Genomic DNA, 16,762 nt, shown 5'->3' on the forward strand with positions numbered 1-16,762 from the left:
ATTCAGTGAGAGAACACTGCCTTTGGACATGGAAGGAAACAGAAACGGTTCTGTGCTTGATTGCAGCTCCTTCCTTCTTGTGATTTACAAAGATTGCTGATGCCATATCCTCAGATGCGAAAACACAAGAGCCACAGAAGCGTGCTTCAACCGAGCTGCTTTCCTGCCAGGTTTCTTAGGTTAAACGTAAAAGGGGAAGCATTTTCCTGTCTGAGGCGAGATGAATGCTCTCCAGCTGGTGGTTTCTGGGGCTTCGCTTGTGGGTGGAGAACCGGAAGCCTTGACTCGCTGGAAGTCACTGGCAGCCGTGGGTCGGTCATGGCCACCCTGCTGTGCTTCTGCCCAGTCCAGAAATGCACGTACCACGGAGCAGGAGGAGGCAGGGAGAGGTGCTCAGACAGACCGCTCACCTCAGCACTGCCAGGGTTCAGGGGAGCTGCTTTGTGCAAAATCAGGATGTGGCTGCCAAAAGAAGCCGGTGTCTGGGCTGTTTTGGAAAAACAAGGATGGAAGCAAACAATAAACAGTACAACCACAACAAGCCGGAAGGTCCTCACCCGTGGTTGCGTGTAGACTATAATGCATCCCAGGCCAAGAATTCTGTTCCGGTTGTGAGACATAGCCCATGGGGCATTTGCAAAAATAACAACTAAGTCACAACATCACTTTGAGCCTCCTTAGTGTATACACACAATTATATGAGGGCACTTTAAAGGATTTGTGGAAAATGGAATTAAAGGGTAAGTTTATCTTAGTGCAAACATATTGAAATCCACTATGAAAAAATTATACATGGATATCAAAATCTTTTTTTGTAACAAAATCAACTTCTTTTTAAATTCTGTTTTCCCATAAACTTTTCGAATACATTGTCAACTTACAATTTAAGTAACAAGAAGCCTGGGAGTTCAACCTAAAGAATATATTCAATTATGATATGTATATAAAAGTTGTGAGTCAAGGCTGGTATTGTGGGGTTTTTTTAAGATTTATTTATTTATTTATTTATTTATTTATTTATTTGAAAGAGTTACACAGAGAGAGAAGGAGAGGCAGAGAGAGAGAGAGAGAGAGAGGTCTTCCATCCACTTGTTCACTCCTCAATTGGCTACAACGGCCGAAGCTGTGCCAATCTGAAGCCAGGAGCCAGGAGCCTTTTCCGGGTCTCCCATGCGGGCACAGGGGCCCAAGGACCTGGACCATCTTCCACTGCTTTCCCAGGCCATAACAGAGACCTGGAACGGAAGTGGAACAGATGGGACTCAAACCAGCGCCCATATGGGATGCTGGCACTGCAGGCTGAGGCCTTACCCACTATGCCACAGTGCAGGCCACCGCCTGTAATGCCAGCATCCAATATAGATGCCACTGGTCCAAGCCCCAGCTGTTCCACTTCTGATCCAGCTCCCTATTAATGCACTTGGGAAAGCAGCATAGGATGGCCAAAGTCATTGGGGCCCTGTACATATGAAGGAGACACAGAAGAAACTGCTGGCTCATGGGCCCAGGCCTACCCAGCCCTGGCTATTGCTGGCCATTTTGGGAATGACCCAGCAGATGGAAGACCTCTGTCTCTCCCTCTCTCTCTCTCTCTCTAACTCTGCCTTTCTAATAAATAACTCTTAAAAAGTTCTGAGTCAGGGTTGGTGCTGTAACACAGTAGGTTAATCCTCCACCTGTGGTACCAGCATCCCCTATGAGTGCCGGTTCCAGTCCTGGCTGTTCCACTTCTGATCCAGCTCTCTGCTATGACCTGGGAAAGCAGTAGAAGATGGCCCAAGTCCTTGGGCCCCTGCACCTACGTGGGAGACCCGGAAGAAGCTCCTGGCTCCTAGCTTTGGATTGGTGCAGCTCCAGCTGTTGCAGCCATTTGGGGAGTGAACCAGTGATGGAAGAACTTTCTCCCTGTCTCTCCCTCTCACTGTCTGCAACTCTGCCTCTCAAATAAATAAATAAATAAATATTTTTTTTAAAAGTTCTTAATGAATTCATTCATTAAGAATCAAAGTTCTTAAAAAAATTCTTAATGAATTAATTCCCATGATTTCACATACAACCTAACTTAGAACAATTGCTCCCACATCTCTGCTACCCCAACTGGACCCATGTGGGAGAACTAGAAGAAGCTCCTGGCTCCTGGCTTCAGATCTGCCCAGCTCCGGCCGTTGTGGCCATCTGGGGAGTGAACCAGTGGATGGAAGACCTCTCTCTCTCCCTCTCTCTGTCTGTAACTCTGCCTCTCAAATAGATAAATAAAAAAAAATTTGTCTTTGATATTTAAGTGCTTACTTCGTGTGGAATCACCCTTAGTCTATGTTGACATATTGTGACCCAACTTCCTTTGTTTCCTGTGGATAAACTATAAGCACTGTTTATTGGCTTGTCCTTACCCTTATCTTTATCCGCAATGCCGGTTCTGTCGTGCACCTTTTCCTGTGTCCCAGCTGGTGCAGTGCAAAAGTACAGTAGAGAGCATTAATAAGTGGATATAGGTAAGAAGTATGGAATTCAAATGGAGTTAAGAATCCATCTGGTTCTTACTTTAGAGTGAATGCTGGCAGGTGTTTGGCACAGAGGGTTAAGCTGCTGCTCGGGACGCTTGCATCCCACACCAGAGTGCTTGTCTGAGTTCAGTCTCATCTGCTCCCAATCCAGCTTCCTGCTGCTGCACCTGGGAGGCAGCAAATGATGGCTGCCAGATACCCACACGGGAGACCAGGATGGAGTTCTAGGCTCCTGGCTTCGGCCCGTTCTGGGCATGTGAGAAGTGAGCTAGCACATGGAAGAGCCTGTCACTCTGTCTTTCAAGTAAAATCAGTAAATCAACATTTTTAAAATAAGTAAATGAAGTGCGTACTTCATTTCCCTCCTCTCTGTGAACAAGTTTTGTTTTACTATTTAAATCATAAATGGATGTCGAATTTTATGGAATGTCTTTTCTGTGTTGATATGCAAATATTTTCTTCTTTATTCTATTAGTCAATTTTCTCAATAGATTCTAATTTTAAAGTTGGGTGAATTGAAAAGATTTTTAATTGCCTCAAGATTCTCTTTTGCTGTATGAAACATCCAGATTCTTATCTCTCATTTCCTTGTGCTAACTGGGCTTTCCAGAAATACCATTTCACAACTTTCTGGCTCTTTGTACTAGGAGGAATTTTGGCTTCCAGCTTCTTCCTTGCTCAGATCCAGGGACCAGGTTGGGGTTAAGAACGCAGGATTTGCAGTCAGGGAGATCTCACTTTGAATCAGCTTGGTGCATTTTGATAGCTGGTAACCTCGGACAAGTTGCCCAACTTCTCTGGATTTAGTTTGTTCACCTGTAAATTAAAGCTTGGGATCATTCATAACATCATAAGCCTCAAAGCCAAACAAGGCTCCTCCCAGGGCACAGCACAGTGGGATGATATAGTTAGCTGTTGTTAGAAGTCTGACGCTTGTTGGTGGGCTACTTTATGATCTGCAGGTGTCATTTTACATTTCCAGCATAAGTTATAGGTGCCTTCGTGGTTGACAACATGCATTTTATGCCAGTGAAACTTCACTCATGGCTTCATTTATTCAACAGAGAATTGAGTACCTGTTGTGTGCCAGATAGCTTGCCAGGCTGTGGGGGAAGCATTGTTCCCAAGACAAACATGGATTCAAAGAGATGTGTTTCCTGCCCGTGTGAAGTCTACAGGGGAGGACGAGTAACAGAGTATTTGTTAGACAGGGTGGTTATGGAGTGTTCTGGGAGAACTCCCACATGGGAAAAGGGATAAAGGAAGTCCCACTGAGACCTGAAGTCACAAGGCAGGTGTTTAAAGGACAGAGACTTCTGGGTGGATGCCATAGCGTGTGGGGAAATGTTTGCTTTATCTGAGGCATGGAAAGGAGGCCATGCTATCCAGAGTGCGGTTTGGAGGATGAATTGGAGGGTGCACAGGTATAAGCACAGGTGGTTCCAGAGGTTCAGGTAAGAAATGGTGGTGACTTAGAGGAGTAGCAGTAGCGGTTATGCAAGGTAATAGACAAAGATATTTCAGAGGAAGAATTAGTAAGATTTGGGAAGTAAATGATATGAAGAATGAGCAGGCTTTAGCAAGTGGGTGATTGAGAAAGGGAACATGGGGTGGGGGCAGAGGAGTGGGCTCGAGGTGCGTCACATGCTACTGAGAAGCAAAGCAAAGAAGAACTGAGAACTGTCCACTGGGGTGAGTGACCTGGAAGTCACTGCCGACCTGGAGGGCGGTGGACTGAAGAGGGAGTGTGCAGTGGGGAGTCCACTCCGTCAGGAGGGTTGGTTGGGAGGAGAGTGAGAGGGTGGTAACTGGACAGGGACAGGAGCCAAGGCAGGTATTTGGGGACCTTTTTGTGGTTTTACTTCTGCTTTTCATTGTGAGAAGCATGGGCATGTGAAAATGCTGACAGAGTGGCGCCAGGAAAGAAGAGGTGGTGACTACTACGGGGGAGTGGCACTCATCTGTCCCCTGTCTTCAGGAAGTGCGTTGGGGGGACGCCGACTCCGTTGTGATTGAAGACAGGAAGGAATCTTTGGCTTGGGGTGACTTTTTGGTCTGGAGGCAGGAAATTGAGGCTCTTCTCTGAAGCGGGGAGTAAGGCCATCTGCCAGTACTGGGGAGGCACAGCAGGGAGTCAGGAATTTGAGGCAGGGGAGGATGGAGACCAGTGGTAAACCAGGCAGTAGAACATTTGTTGAGCGGCGTGGACTGCTCATGACCAGCAGCGTCCCAGCCATGAGTGCAGTGATTGAGATTTGTTCCGGCAGCACCAGCAGGCCAGGGAGTCACGGAGATGGCTGAGCTAGGGTTCGGGTGTTGCCAGGTGGACGAGAGGAGAAGACAGTGTAGCAAGGAGATGTAGGGTATGAGCGGGAGGCTTAGATGCCAGTTTAAGCATCTATTATTCCCTTTATTAAAAAGCTTTGGAGGGGCTGGCACTGTGGCATAGCAGGTAAAGCTGCTGCCTGCGGCGCCGGCATCTCATATGGGCGCTGTTTTGAGTACCGACTGCTCCACTTCCGGTCCAGCTCTCTGCTATGGCCTGGGAGAGCAGCAGCAGATGGCCCAAGTCCTTGGGCCCCTGCACCTGCGTGGCAGATCCTGAGGAATCTCCTGGCTCCTCTCTTCAGATCAGCGCAGCTCCAGCCGTTGCGGCCATTTGGGGAGTGAAACAGCCGATGGAGGATCTCTCTCGCTCTCTCTCTCTGCCTCTCCTCTCTGTGTAATTCTGACTTTCAAGTAAATAAATAAGTATTTTTTTAAAAAAGCTTTGGACATATTCTGTAATATAAAAAGTGATTTTTTTTAAGCAGGCAGAGTTAGACAGTGAGAGAAAGAGACAGAGAGAAAGGTCTTCCTTTGCCGTTGGTTCACTCCCTACATGGCCACTATGGCCGGCGCACTGCGCCAATCCAAAGCCAGGAGCCAGGTGATTCTCCTGGTCTCCCATGCGGGTGCAGGGCCCAATCACTTGGGCCATCCTCTACTGCACTCCCGGGCCACAGCAGAGAGCTGGCCTGGAAGAGGAGCAACTGGGACAGAATCCGGCGCCCCAACCGGGACTAGAACCCAGGGTGCCGGTGCCGCAGGCGGAGGATTAACCAAGTGAGCCACGGCGCCAACCTATACAAAGTGATTTTTTAAAAAAAGATTTACTTATTTATTAGAAAGAGCTACAGAGAGAGAGGGGGAGAGACAAAGAGATCTTCCATCTACTAGTTCACTCCCCAAATGGCCACAAAGGCCAGGGCTGGGCTAGGCCAAAGCCAGGAGCCAGATGCTTCTTGTGAGTCTCCCGTGTGGGTGCAGAAGCCCAAGGACTTGGGCCGTCTTCTGCTGCTTTCCCTGGTCATCAGCAGGGAGCTGGATGAGAAGTGGAGCAGCTGGGACATGAACCAGCACCCATATAGGATGCTGACATTGCATACAGTGGCTTTATCTGCTACACCATAAGGCCAGCCTCTAATTTGTTTTGTTTTTGATTTTTTTACCCCAAGAAGAAGATGGGCATTTTATTTTTGCTTATAAAGAATACAGTTTAGGAATGACTTTGGACATTTTTCAAAGTATGATCCTGAAGTGGGTGTTTAGTCTTGTGGTTAAGATGCCCATGTCCCATATCGCAATACCCGGGTTCAATTCCTGGCTTTGGCTCCTGACTCTACCTTCCAGGTGCAGACCCTGGGAGGCAGCAGTAATGGCTGAAGTAATTAAGTTCCTTCCACCCACGTGGAAGACCTGCATTGCGTTTACCATCCCATCTTCAGCCCCAGCCCAGCCCTCGCTGTTGCACACATTTGAGGAGTGAACCAATGGATGGGAACTCTGTCTCTGTCTCTCAAGTAAATAATAAATGAAGTTTTAAAAAATTAAATATGGTTCCTGGAACAGCAGCATTAGCAGCACCAGGGAAAATAGAAGTATAGGTTCTCAGACCCCACACCAGACCTACTGGATCAGAAACTGGGGTGACACCCAGCAGGTGCTGTAACAAGTGTTCCAGGTGATTCAGGTGCACGCTAATGTTTGAGACATTTGACCTAAGAGACAAGGCTATAAATGGCCAGAAGGTTGGACCTTACGACAATAGTAATGAAAATAAATGCTCGTCCTTGGAACATAGTGAACTTGTCTGTTTTGTGTTGCATTCCCAGCACTCAGAACAACTCCTGGCATGCACAGAGATTTCAGAGTGAGTGTTGAATGTAGGAGTGTAGGCGTGTGTAGAAAAGGAAGATGAAGGAGTGCTAGGAGCAGCTTCATTTACTTCTTTTTTTTTTTTTTTAAAGATTTTTATTTATTTATTTGAGAGGTAGAGTTATAGACAGTGAGAGGGAGAGAGAGAAAGGTCTTCCTTCCATTGGTTCACCCCCTAAATGGCCGCTACAGCCAGAGCTACGCCGATCTGAGGCCAGGAGCCAGGTGCTTCCTCCTGGTCTTCCATGCAGGTGCAGGGGCCCAAGCACTTGGGCCATCCTCCACTGCTTTCCTGGGGCACAGCGGAGAGCTGGACTGGAAGAGGAGCAGCCAGGACTAGAACTGGCACCTATATGGGATGCCGGCACCACAAGCAGAGGATTAACCTAGTGTGCCATGGCGCCGGCCCCCATTTACTTATAATCTGTAATTCACTGGATTGTTCACCAAATCTACCCCTTACCTCCTTGACTCCTGTGAAAATAGTGAACTGCAGCAACTAGCCAGGAAGATGTTCCCTGGTCTCATTAATGGCTTTTGCAATGAAAGCATTTGCTAGGTTTCTAAGTTTACATACACTGAAGTTTTTCAATTTTATTGTATTTACTCGAGAGGCTGACACAGACAGGCAGAGGGAGATGGGCAGAGAGATCCTCTATCCGCTGGTTCATTCCTCAGATGACTGTAATGGCCAGGGCTGGGCCAGGCTGAAGCCAGGGGCTAGGAACTCAAGCCAGGTCTCCCCTGTGAATGGTCAGAATCTTAACTATTTGAACCCTCACCTGCTGCCTCCTCAGCTATGCATTAGCAGGAAGCTGGAATCAGAAGCAGAGCTGGGACTTGACAGCAGACACCCTGAAATGGATGCAGGCACCTGCACTGGTGTGTTAGCTCTGTGTCACAGGCTCACCCTTTCCTCTGTCTAAACTCATCCGTTTCGTAAGGTGAGACAAACTGGCGTGCTAAAATACATTTGTATCTTTAAAGTAGTAATACTCAACTGCAAAAAGCCCAGGTATTCACGACAGAATTTTTAAAAAAGCTTTATTTATGTGAAAGGCAGAGAGACAAAGACAGAGATCCACAGAGAACTTCCGTCTGCTGGCTCCCTCTTCAGATGTTACCAACAGCTGAAGCTGGGCCAGACCAAAGCCAGGAAGCTGGAACTCAATCCAAGACGTGCATGTGGGTGACAGGAACCGCAGGTCCTTGCGCCATCCTTGCTTCCTCCCAGGGCATGCATAGCAGGAAGCCAGAATCTGGAGCAGAGCCAGGACTCAAAGCCAGGCAACCATGACATTGATGCAGGTGTCCCAAGCAGCATCTTAACCGCTGTGCCACTCACCCAGATGTTTAATTTTTTTTATAAAGATTTATTTGATGTATTCGAAAGGCAGAGATACAGAGAGAGAAGGAGAGAGAGAAAGAGAGAGAGAGAGAAATCTTTGATATGCGGGTTCATTCCCCAGATGGCTGCAATGGCCAGGGCTGGGGCAGGCCAAAGCCAGGATCCAGGTCTCCCATCTGGGTAGAGGGGCCCAAGCACTTGGGCCATCCTCAACTGCTTTCCTAGGCACATTAGCAGGGAGCTGGATTGGAACTGGAGCAGCCGGGACTTGATGCCAGCATCGCAGGTGGTGGCTTTACCTGCTACACCACAACAGAGGCCCCAGATATTTAATTTTAAATGTTATTAGGTTTGGGGCTTGTGCTGTGGCACAGCAGGTTAAGCCACTGTGTGGTGCTGGCATCCCATATGGGTGCAAATTCGATTCCTGGCTGCTCTACTACTGACCCAGCTCCCTGCTAGTGCACCTGGGGAAGTAGCAGAGGATGGCCCAAGGGCTTGGGCCCCTGCACCCACATGGGAGATTTGGATGACGCTCCTGGCTTCTGGCTTTAGCCTGGCCCAGCCTCAGCCATTGTAGCCATTTGGTGAATGAACCAGCAAATGGAAGATCTCTGTCTCGGTCTCTTCTCTCCTCTCCCTCTCTCCCTATATATATCTTGGACTTTTAAATAAATAAATAAATCTTAAACAAAGGTTTGAATGTTATTAGTGTTATACTTTCATCTTTTTTTTTTTTTTTTTGACAGAGTGGACAGTGAGAGAGAGAGAGAGAGAGACAGAGAGAAAGGTCTTCCTTTTTGCCGTTGGTTCACCCTCCAATGGCCACTGCGGCCGGCGCGCTGCGGCCGGCGCATCGCGCTGATCCAAAGCCAGGAGGCAGGTGCTTCTCCTGGTCTCCCATAGGGTGCAGGGCCCAAGCACTTGGGCCATCCTCCACTGCACTCCCTGGCCACAGCAGAGAGCTGGCCTGGAAGAGGGGCAACCGGGACAGAATCCGGTGCCCCAACCGGGACTAGAACCTGGTGTGCCGGCGCCGCAAGGCAGAGAATTAGCCTATTGAGCTGCAGCACCAGCCTCCGTACTTTCATCTTTTTTTTTTTTTTTTTTTTACAGGCAGAGTGGATAGTGAGAGAGAGAGACAGAGAGAAAGGTCTTCCTTTTTGCCGTTGGTTCACCCTCCAATGGCCGCTGCGGCCAGCGCATCTCACTGATCCGAAGCCAGGAGCCAGGTGCTTCTCCCGGTCTCCCATGCGGGTGCAGGGCCCAAGCACTTGGGCCATCCTCCACTGCCTTCCCGGGCCATAGCAGAGAGCTGGCCTGGAAGAGGGGCAACCGGGATAGAATCCGGTGCCCCAACCGGGACTAGAACCCGGTGTGCTGGCGCCGCAAGGCGGAGGATTAGCCTGTTAAGCCACGGCGCCGGCCTCCGTACTTTCATCTTTAAGCATAACTTTTTGTGAGATTTTATTTGCCTTAGCTCTCCGGAGCACTTCCACTATAGTGAAGAACAGCTTCCTGTAGCCAATAGTTCCTGAAGACTAGAGCACTTACTATGTCTTTGTAGCCCACTGGTGATGGAGGATTCCGTGGCCTTCTCTTTGGGGGATTTTCCAGACTGCAGCTAGCCCATATCTCTAGGATAATTTGAGGGAATCAAAAGCAGTGGTCTTCAAACTTCAACATATGTAAGAATCACGTGGGCGTCCTGTTAGAATACAGACTCCTAGGCCCTGCTCTAGAAATTCTGATTTCGTAGGTCTGGAGGTAGCCCGGGGAATTGCTTTAAATACTTGAAGTGTCTCTGCTATGTCTTCTATGAACCACACCTTAGCAATGACTGACTTAGATAAAGAGGCTCATAATTTTTAGTTCACTAGGTTAAAAATTGTCATCTTCGGGGCGCCGGATTCTATCCCGGTTGCCCCTCTTCCCAAGTCCTTGGGCCCTGCACCCGCATGGGAGACCGGGAGAAGCGCCTGGCTCCTGGCTTCGGATCAGCATGATGTGCTGGCCGCGGCGGCCATTGGAGGGTGAACCAACAGCAAAAAGGAAGACCTTTCTCTCTGTCTCTCACTGTCCACTCTGCCTGTCAAAAAAAAAAAAAAAATGTCATCTTCACTTGAAATAAGTCTAAGATAGTTAGAAAGGGATGGCATTGTGGTGCAGCGGGCTAAGCTGTCGCCTGTGACACCAGCATCCCATATGAGCTCTGGTTCAAGTCTCAACTGCTCTTCTTCTGATCCAGCTCCCTGCTAATGCATCTGGGAAAGCAGCAGAATATGGCCCAGGTGCTTGGGTTCCTGCCACCCTAATGGAAGACCTGGTTGGAGTTCCAGGCACCTGACTTCAGCATGGTCCAACTCCAGCCACTGTGGCCATCTAGAGAGTGAACCAGCAAAGGGAAGGTCTTTGTCTCTCTGTCCCTCCATCTCTCTCTATAACTCTTTCAAAAAAACGAATCTTTAAAATAATAAAAAGGAAATAATTATTTTTATAAGTTTTTATAAATTATAAATGTATTATTTTATCATTTGAAGCACTTTTCATAATTTTTTAAAGATTTATTTATTATTTGAAAGGCAAAGTTACAGAGAGGCAGAGGCAGAGAGAGAGTGAACCATCGACTGGTTCACTCCCCAAATGGCCATAATGGCCAGAGCTTGGCCGATCTGAAGCCAGGAGCCAGAGCATCCTCCGGGTCTCCCATGCGGATGCAGGGGCCCATGGACTTGGGCCTTCTTCTACTGCTTTCCCAGGCCATAGCAGAGAGCTGGATTGGAAATGGAGCAGCTGGGACTCGAACTGGTGCCCATATGAGATGCCACCACCGCAGGCGTGGCTTTATCCACTATGCCACAGTGCCAGCCCCTGAAGCACTTTTTAAAAAAGATTTATTTATTTGAGAAGCAAAGAGAGAGAGATTGAGAGATTTTCCATCCCCAAATGACCGTAATGACTTGGGCTGGGCCAGGCTGAAGCCAGGAGCCAGGAGCTCCATCTGGGTTTCCCATGTGAGTGGCCAGGACCCGAGTACTTGGACCATCATCTGTTGCCTCCCAGGAGCATTAGCAAGAATCTAGATCTTACTGGAGCAGCTGGGCCTGGAATCAGTGCTCCCAGTGTAACCCACTGTACTACAACACCAATACCCCTTCCTGCCCCAAACCATTTCTAATATATGCAGGTATGTGTGGTATTGAGCAAACAATAAAATGTGTAAATCAGCCTATCAAAGTGCACTAACATTTTTTAAATCATTTATTTGTGAGGCCGAGAGAGTTCCCATTTGTTGGTCATTCCCCAAATGCCTGTAATAGCCTTGGCTGGGCTAGGGCCTAGGACCACAATCTAGGACTAGATTGATTTATTTATTTGAAAGGCAGAGTTACAGAGAGAGAGGTCTTCCATCTGCTGGCTCACTCCACAATTGGCTGCAATGGCTGGAGCTAAGCCAATCTGAAGCCAGGAGCTTCTTCTGAGTCTCCCATGTTGGTGCAGGGGCCCAAAGACTTAGGCCTTCTTCTACTGCTTTCTCAGGGCATAGCAAAGAGCTGGATCAGAAGTGGAGCAGCCGGGACTTGAACTGGCATCCATCTGGAATGCCAGCACTGAAAACAGCGGTTTTACCTGGCACAGTACTGTCCCCAATAGACGTGTTTTGGTTTGAGAATATTTTCAAAAAATGCAATATATATTTTAAACCAATACATAGAAAAGGTCCCATCTTAAAAGCTGTATAGTATATATATGAATTATACCTTTTGCATATAATATGGTTATAAAGGCCTAGCACTGTTCTGGAAGGATACATGAGAAGATGACTCTCCTAGCTGTCACCTGTGGGTACTGTAACCGGGGCGGGGACCCTCACTTCACTTTATGCCTCTTGGCTCCCAGTGAGAGGTTTTCTTATTTTGCATATGCTGATTTTATATAATAATCATTTAAAATTAACTTTGGCACTTTTTGGTGTTTAGCTTGTCCTAGGTTTTTTGATCTTTCTGCTTCCCTGGGCGCCACTTTCTCTGCGAGCACTTGTCATGCCCGTCCACGTGTATTCTGGACTCCTCCTCTTTGCAACAGTGATTGCAACATCACTGATGGGACTGACCGAGAAGCTCTTTTTTGTCCTGTAAGTTGTATAGTCTTCCTAACTGTAATACTTAAGCTATAAAATATTATATACTTGTTCAATGGGAAAATTCAATATAAATGTTTAAATAGTAAAAGTTTTAAATATTTATGTTGGAATAACTTTTGGCATCATGCGTATAATATGATATTATTAAAAGCTTAGAAGGACCAAAAAATCCAGCAAATGCACTTCTCTTAAGAAACAGCTTCTTTAAAAATTTTGTGTTTATTTATTTGAGAGAGAAAGAGAGAGGCAGAGATAAGAAAGTTGTCATTCATTGTTTCCCTTTGCAAATGCCTGCAATGGCCAGGGCATTGAGGCTTCATGGCGAAACTGACAGCTGGAAACTCCACCCATGTCTCTCACGCAGAGAGCCCAGCTACGAGAGTTATCACCACTGCCTCTCAGAGTCTGCATCTGTAGGAACCTGGAGTCCGGAGCCAGAGCTGGCACTGGACCCAGGCACCTTGATGTGAGATGCAGGTATCTGAACTGCTAGGCCAAACACCCGCCCCCAAAACAACTGTTAAAGCTATAAATTCTCTCTGATGTGCATGTTTTTATGTTAATAAAATTACAGTGTACCTATGTTTTTGTTTTATCTGTCTTTCCATTTGTAAGTAATACGAGCATTTTTCCGGATGCCGTATTGCTTTCATAACTAATGATGTTTAATAATTTCCAAATACGCTACTGAGTTACAGCATAACTGAGATTTCTCCTGAACATCAATCTCTAACGGACCAGTGTGCCTTGTGAGCAGATGCATTCAAGCCTGTTGTGCATGTTGCTGTGTCTCCCATGTGTAATTAAGCGCGGAGATCTGTTTTTCTCCTAGGACAAACCCTGCCTACAGCACATTCCCACCGGAAGGCGTTTTCGCAAACACCCTGGGCCTTCTGATTCTGCTCTTCGGGGCCCTCATTCTATGGATCGCCACCAGACCGCAGTGGAAACGTCCTAAAGAGCCGAGTTCTACCCTTCTCCAGACGAATGGGGGCGCTGCCGAGGGGACGGAAGGCTCCGTGGCGGTAAACCCTGGCAACAACCTGGACAAATCCGATTCAGAGCTTAACAGTGAGGCGAGGAAAAGAAACTTCGCCCTCGATGAGGCTGGGCAGCGATCCACCATGTAAGGCGGCGTGGAAGCGTAGCTGTGTAACTTCCGCTTTAAAAACTAGCGCTAAAGCTTAGCTTTTCCTGTTTAGACATAAGTTGATTGAGCTGCATAGTGTCTATTTATTTTAATTGTCCAAGAGGATTTCTTGAAAGCGATTGCGTTGATCAAGGCCTGCGAATTTACGTGATTTAGAAAGGTTGTGATGTATAGATAGTAGCTGATAGCCAGCTGTGGTTGTGTAACCTCTTTCTTCTTGTGGACCAAAGCATTAGCGCAGCGCCTTGCACAGAGCGGAGCTCAGAACGCAGCAGTCAGCTGATTAATTTGATAAGCTGGCAGCATCCCCTGCCTCTTGTCATGTGATTGTTTTGAGTTAATTCTGGGAGCCCAGTGATTTCCGAAGTAGGCAGAACCAGCCCTAAAGGTTTAAAATCGGGCGTGACTGTCTGGGACAGGATTTAGACCATTATGTAACAGAGACATCATGACTAAAGTATGGGAGAAATTGAGAACAACTAGTTCCCTTCTGCCCGTGGTGGCCATCTGCTCCCTCCCTGGCTGGTTTGGGTGCAGATTGGCCCTGGGCACCGGGGTTTGTATCAGGGTATTTGGGGGCAGTTGCTGGGTGATGGGTAGCTGAAGAGATCTTGTCTGATGGACTTGGAAGATTCCCCAAAACTCAGCTGCCGAGCCCAAGACCTCCTGGGACTATTGTCCTTTATGATACAGATTTTAATGTTGTAGGATGACAATATGCCTGGATCCTCAGGCAGCACCAACTGCCCCACCAGTCTCTAAAGAGCGTTTCCCTTAAGGATCTGGGTTGGAGCTGAGCACTTCCCAAGTGTTAGCTTGTTCAGTACCCAGACTGACAACCAGGTATTACTTTACAGGTAAACTCAGAGAGGTGAGGGAGTGGCCTCCAGGTCACACAGCTCGTAAATGGAGGAACTGAGATCAGATCCTGGATCGGGCTCCTCAGTGCGTGATCCTAACCACTTGCCTGCTCTTTTCCTGTTCTGTACTAATTGGTACCTCCTTCCCAGGCCTGCACAAAACAAACCTCAGGTGCTGGAGTGGAGTGGAGTTGGTAAGAGAGGGCTCTTGGTTGCTGGCTCTCTTCCAAGGATAAGAGCCCTCTGGGAACCGAGGAAAAGACTCCTCCCCCTCAACCCTACCCCCACTACCTCACCCCCACCCCCATAGCTGGAAATATGTCATGGGGCTCCTGCCATGGCTAGTAAACCATCGCCCCCTGGGTGCCCCTTTGATTGTTAAGTTGTGTCCAGATTGGTGAAAGATTTGGGTGAGAACATCTGTCCATTTCAAATGAACTGAATGCAGTTTCAGGATCTTAGCCACTGGAGCACTTAGTGTGGAGCTAGGAAACACCTGTCTCTTGGTCTGCCCTGCCCCAGGACAGCTGCCAGGGTCCTTGCTGATCTTGGTGGCATTGTAGGGGACGCTTTGAGCTCTGACTTCTCAGTGGTGAGTGGGGACTTGTGTCTGGGCGCCAGACTTGCAGTAAAACCCAGAGGAGTGCCTGTGCTGAAATGATGCTTTTCACTTCTTGACTGAGTTTTGGCTTCCCTGCAGTTCTAAACAGAACCGTGTTAATGCATAGGAAAACTGTACAGTTGACACCACAGTCACTTACTGCTATTGGTGCTTGTGGATTTCGTTTTTTTAAGATAACTGATGGCTGCTTCCAGAGGTACATGTGAGCTGCACTCCATCACACGTCTCAGACATCATGGGCAACCAGTCAGGAGCCCCCTGCTGCAACACATGTTCTTCTTATTTAGTTTTATTCTATTTCAAGAATAACTAGTAGCAGCAGGCGGACCCCCAGGGACCCACCCAACACCTGCCATGAAGTAACAAAGTTAACTTCCTCACAGGTAGAGCAGGACAGGCTCCTGGTGTTAGAATAGAAGGAGTAGTAAGTACATGGCCACCCGCAATTGTATTTTGATAAGTGGTGTTTTATTACATAAAGGTGAACCACAAAATATCAGGGTTTGTTGGGAGGCTACAAACCAGGCCCCAAGAGTTGAGGCTGCCATCCCTTCTCATATAGGCCAAGAAAGAGGTTATCAGTGCAGTTAATTGCAGATTTAGCACTAGAATAGCTCCATTGCGAATTATTTGAGTCCCTCTCATCTCAGCCCTTTATTTTATCTCTCCTGTGGGCTAATGTGAGGGTAATCTTACAGATATTATAGGAACTTCTTGTCTTTCTTTTTCAGCCTTTTTGAAAACAATGCATAGTAAAATATATCCAGAAACCCTTTCTGTTTGAGACTGTTAATGGGCTTTTAATTCTAATGATAATTGCACTATTATCTTTCAAAAGCCCATATTTCCTATGTAAAACATCTCTCCCAAAAATATCTCATTAAAAAGCCTGCAAAGAATAGAGGAGAAGAAAGCAGTAGGTATCAATTCCAAAACAGTGATTGAAACCGCCTAAAATAATTACAGCTTCTCTCATCTGCAGAGATAATCTGGCATGGCTCACCCCATAATCTAATTTCAGAAAAGAAAGCTTTATTTTAATATTCATCCAGATCAACACGAGAAACCCAAATGAATATTCTTGTTTGACTTAATGTCACCCACAGCAGGCAGCTTCCTGTGCTGTCTGTGTGGAGGCCGCCCTCCCATGCACTTTGCTTCCTGTGTGGATTCACTCTAAACCGTGCTGTCTGGAAACAGCACCTCGGACTTCACAATGAGATGACAAAGAAGGCAGTTGCGCTTTTTAAGGAATGCTGACAAGTGGTTTCAGTTTTCTTTTTTCCCTGCTGAGTTGGAAACTCCAGGGCAATACTGATTGATCGTATTGCCAAATGTTAAGCCCAAACCAAGAAGTACAGCCTTATGCTAACTTTATGGCCATAGGGTTGAAATTTTATCTTGGTAGTTCCTTTTTTTTTTTTTTGGATAACTCCAACAGAAAACTGTAACTGCTATGTCTTGTAGCTATACACAGGAAAGTATATGAAAAAAGGAGAATTATTATTCCCTATCGCCTACAAAGTAGCTGAAAACTTTAAGTGGAAAAGAAGAGTCTGTCTTTAAGTTTGTCTTTTTATCTCAGCACATTAATGGAAAGATATTAAATATCTTGAATATTTTATAATTTTATAGAAAAATGCACATCTATTTTTCCTTGACTTGTTTTTATATAGTAATAAAAGTTATTTTGCAAGCCTGCTTTGTGTTTTCAGTTTGTCCAGGTTAAAAGGTGTAGGCACTGTTCTGAAAGTTTCTTAATCATGGCTTTTTGGGATTTTGTGGGTTTTTTAAAATTAATTAATTAATTAATTAATTTATTTGAAAGAGCAACAGGGAAAGAGAGAGAGTGAGAGATTATTCTTCTGTCAACTGATTTATTCCTCAAATGCCCACAGGAGCCAGAGCTGGGCCAGGCTAAAACTAGGAGCCAGGAA

The 16,762-nt window shown here is 46.7% G+C and overlaps 1 protein-coding gene across 2 annotated transcripts in view; it reads left to right on the forward strand.

Annotated features, from left to right (window-relative positions):
• LOC133757254 (plasma membrane ascorbate-dependent reductase CYBRD1) overlaps nucleotides 1–16,510 on the forward strand; it is a 32,660-nt gene extending 16,150 nt beyond the window's left edge. Inside the window, exons 2-3 of one of the 2 annotated variants that reach the window (XM_062187795.1) lie at nucleotides 12,030–12,184; nucleotides 13,026–13,243. In XM_062187795.1, coding sequence (XP_062043779.1) covers nucleotides 12,030–12,184; nucleotides 13,026–13,151 — 281 coding nt within the window. In that variant the 3' untranslated portion in view covers nucleotides 13,152–13,243. Of the gene's footprint in view, nucleotides 1–12,029; nucleotides 12,185–13,025 lie in introns of both variants that reach the window. The other variant, XM_062187794.1, reaches the window with a different exon arrangement.
• Nucleotides 16,511–16,762: the final 252 nt, after the last annotated feature.

Source organism: Lepus europaeus, chromosome 1 (assembly GCF_033115175.1).
Source record: "Lepus europaeus isolate LE1 chromosome 1, mLepTim1.pri, whole genome shotgun sequence".
NCBI classification, from domain to species: domain Eukaryota; kingdom Metazoa; phylum Chordata; class Mammalia; order Lagomorpha; family Leporidae; genus Lepus; species Lepus europaeus.